Source organism: Lemur catta, chromosome X, assembly GCF_020740605.2.
Source record: "Lemur catta isolate mLemCat1 chromosome X, mLemCat1.pri, whole genome shotgun sequence".
NCBI classification, from domain to species: Eukaryota; Metazoa; Chordata; class Mammalia; order Primates; family Lemuridae; genus Lemur; species Lemur catta.
In genome coordinates, this window is record NC_059155.1 from 18210494 (window position 1) to 18213390 (window position 2897).

The window sequence follows — 2897 nt, forward strand, 5'->3', positions numbered from 1 at the left end:
TCACTTGGGCAGGACATCAGAGAACTTGGACACCAGCTTCCCATCGCGGGTCTCAATCTGCTTCACAACCACAGTCTTGGAGGAGCCAGTGCGGCTAAAGGAGCTGGAGCTCCCACCAGAGCCAAAGCTGGGCTGGAAGGAGCTCAGGCCATAGCTGACGCCAGGGCTTGTGAGGCCCCTGTAGGCCGAGCTCAGCCCACCTGAGTAGCTGCTGGTGGTCTTCGTGTGGATGCTCATGTTCTGCATCCCAGACTCCAGCCGGCTCTCCTCGCCCTCCAGCAGCTTGCAGTAGGTGGCGATCTCGATGTCCAGGGCCAGCTTGGTGTTCATCAGCTCCTGGTACTCGCGCAGCTGCGGCGCCATGTCCTGCTTGGCTCGAAGCAGGGCGGCCTCCAGCTCATCCACCTTGGCCTTGGCATCCGCAACGGCCTGTTTCCCACGCTGCTCAGCATCTAAAATGACAGCCTCCAGGGAAGCCCTCTGGCCTTTGAGACCTTTGATCTCAGCCTGGAGCTGGAGGATACTCCGGTTCATGTCGGAGATCTCTGTCTTCGTGCGACGCAGATCATCCCGGTGCTTCCCAGCCAGAACCTCCAGCTCCTCATACTTGATCTGGTACATGCTCTCAGCCTCAGCCCGGCTGTGGTTGGCAATCTCCTCGTACTGGGCACGGACCTCAGTGATGATGCTGTCCATGTCCAGGGAGCGGCTGTTGTCCATGGACAGCACCACAGATGTGTCTGAGATCTGGGACTGCAACTCACGGATCTCCTCTTCATGCAGCTGCCTAAGGAAGTTGATCTCATCAGTCAGCCCTTCCAGGCGAGACTCCAGCTCCACCTTGTTCATGTAAGCTTCATCCACATCCTTCTTGATGAGGACAAATTCATTCTCCACGTCTGTACGTTTGTTGATCTCATCCTCATACTTATTCTTGAAGTCCTCCACCAGCCCCTGCATGTTGCCGAGCTCCGCCTCCAGCTTCAGCTTCTCCTGGCCCAGTGTGTCCAGCTGTCTCCGAAGGTTGCTGATGTAGTTTTCAAACATGCCATCCATGTTGCTCTGAGCCATCTTCTGCTGCTGTAGGAGGCTCCACTTGTTCTCCAGCATCTTGTTCTGCTGCTCCAGGAACTGCACGTTGTCGATGAAGGAGGCAAACTTGTTGTTGAGAGTTTTGATCCCCTCCTTCTCCTGGTTGCGCACAGCCTGGATGTTGGGGTCCACCTCCAGGTTGAGGGGGCTCAGCAGGCTCTGGTTCACTGTGATGGTTGTGATGCCCCCCATACCACTGGCCCTGGCATAGCCCCCACCCAGACCCACGCCCAGGCCACTCCGGAAGCTGCTCCTGCTGCCCACCCGGGAGAAGCTCGAGGAGCTGATGTGGGCACTGTGCCCGCTGGTGTACGAGCGGCTGCTGAAGTCCCCCCAGGGGCCAGAGGTGGACATCTTGTAGGACTTTTGGGTCACCCTGGTGGACATGATGGAGGCTGGAGTGGAGGCAGGCGGGCCGAACCAGACAGAGACTCGAGAAGGAGCGAGAAGCTGCTTCTAGGTGGGCCTCCTTAAGTTTTATTTCACTGAAATTGCCCTCTGCTTAACCCATGACCTCTCCCAATATCAAAATGCCTGCCAAATTGTAAGTAAGTTCCCTGCCAATTGCCTGGCAGCACTGACCTGTGTCACTTCTCTATGGCAAACTAAACAATGCTTGCAAAACCTCACCCTTGCAACACTTCTAAACAGTGCCTTTCTAACATGCCTGCCTCACCTCTTACTGGCAGACCTTAGCCTCCTTTGTGCCTATTTAGGAATGCCCAACTATAACCTTTGCTGGCCTCCTCTTTTCACCCTAAAGCCCATGCTGAACATACTCCCCTCTACCACCAACCACAACAATAAATACACCCCTTATTCCTCTGCTGTGCCAACTTTCCCCCATCCACATCCAACCCAACAGATACTCCCTCCTCTCCCTTCTCTGTGGTTTACTAATACAATTAACATTTTTATTAAATGGGCAGAAACTAGAGTCAGAACCTGAGATGTAGGCAATGTTGGTCCTGCCATTTGGCCTCCAGTCACCTCTACTATAACCTAAATGCCTACCCCGCTGACATACTAAATTTCACTCAACACACTTGACACTGCTTCCCCACACTTCTCTTCACCTGCGTGCACCACCAACTTTATGCTCCAAATGCTCATTAATGGGCTGCTGTGGAGTAGCTTTTGAGACAACCCTACTGCTGCTGTGCCCTAGCACCAACAGTTCCTAGCCTGCATACCTATTTAACTATATTACCTGGACCCATATGGCAGAGATAGCCAATAAATGGGAATGGACTCCTGGCTTCATAGCCAAAAACTTCTATTAATACTATACCTTAGGAACACCCACCTTTGGATTTTACTGTGGGGCCACACCCAGGGGCCTCTACTTGGCATAATTTTTTACTCCCTCAACCACCTGATAGGTTCTCCTCAGGTTTCATGCTCCACGCTACTATTATCTCTCTGAGCATGCCCATCCAACTATATTCCTCTGGCCAGAGGCCTCATTTTCTCCCTTGGATAGCCACATACCATCAAGCCAAGTGGGCCATCTTCATCCCCATAATATTTGGAACTTCAATTCTGTTAGGACTAACTGGACTTGGTATCAGTATTGGATCCCTAACCACTCAAAACCAAGTAATGTCAGCAAACCAACAATTATCAGTCCCATTGACACAGCACATCCATTGTCTACACCATACCCTTTTCCTCATACAACGATGCCATGAATCCCTAGCTCAGATGGTCCTGGATAACTGCCTAGCACTAGATTATTTACTAGCAAAAGAAGGGGGCAGTCTGTGATCTTCCAGGGACCTCCTGGTGCATGTACATTAACAACT

General features: G+C 52.2%; 1 protein-coding gene across 1 annotated transcript; it reads right to left on the minus strand.

The window, feature by feature from the left end:
* LOC123628543 (keratin, type II cytoskeletal 8-like) lies at positions 1-1515 on the minus strand. The gene has a single exon (XM_045538310.1). It carries the CDS (start codon positions 1477-1479, stop codon positions 1-3), a length of 1479 nt encoding a protein of 492 aa, XP_045394266.1. The 5' UTR covers positions 1480-1515.
* Positions 1516-2897: the final 1382 nt, after the last annotated feature.

Excerpts from the sequence above, each read along its gene's own strand:
- LOC123628543 (XM_045538310.1), bottom strand. The coding sequence starts at position 1,479 with ATGTCCACCAGGGTGACCCAAAAGTCCTACAAGATGTCCACCTCTGGC.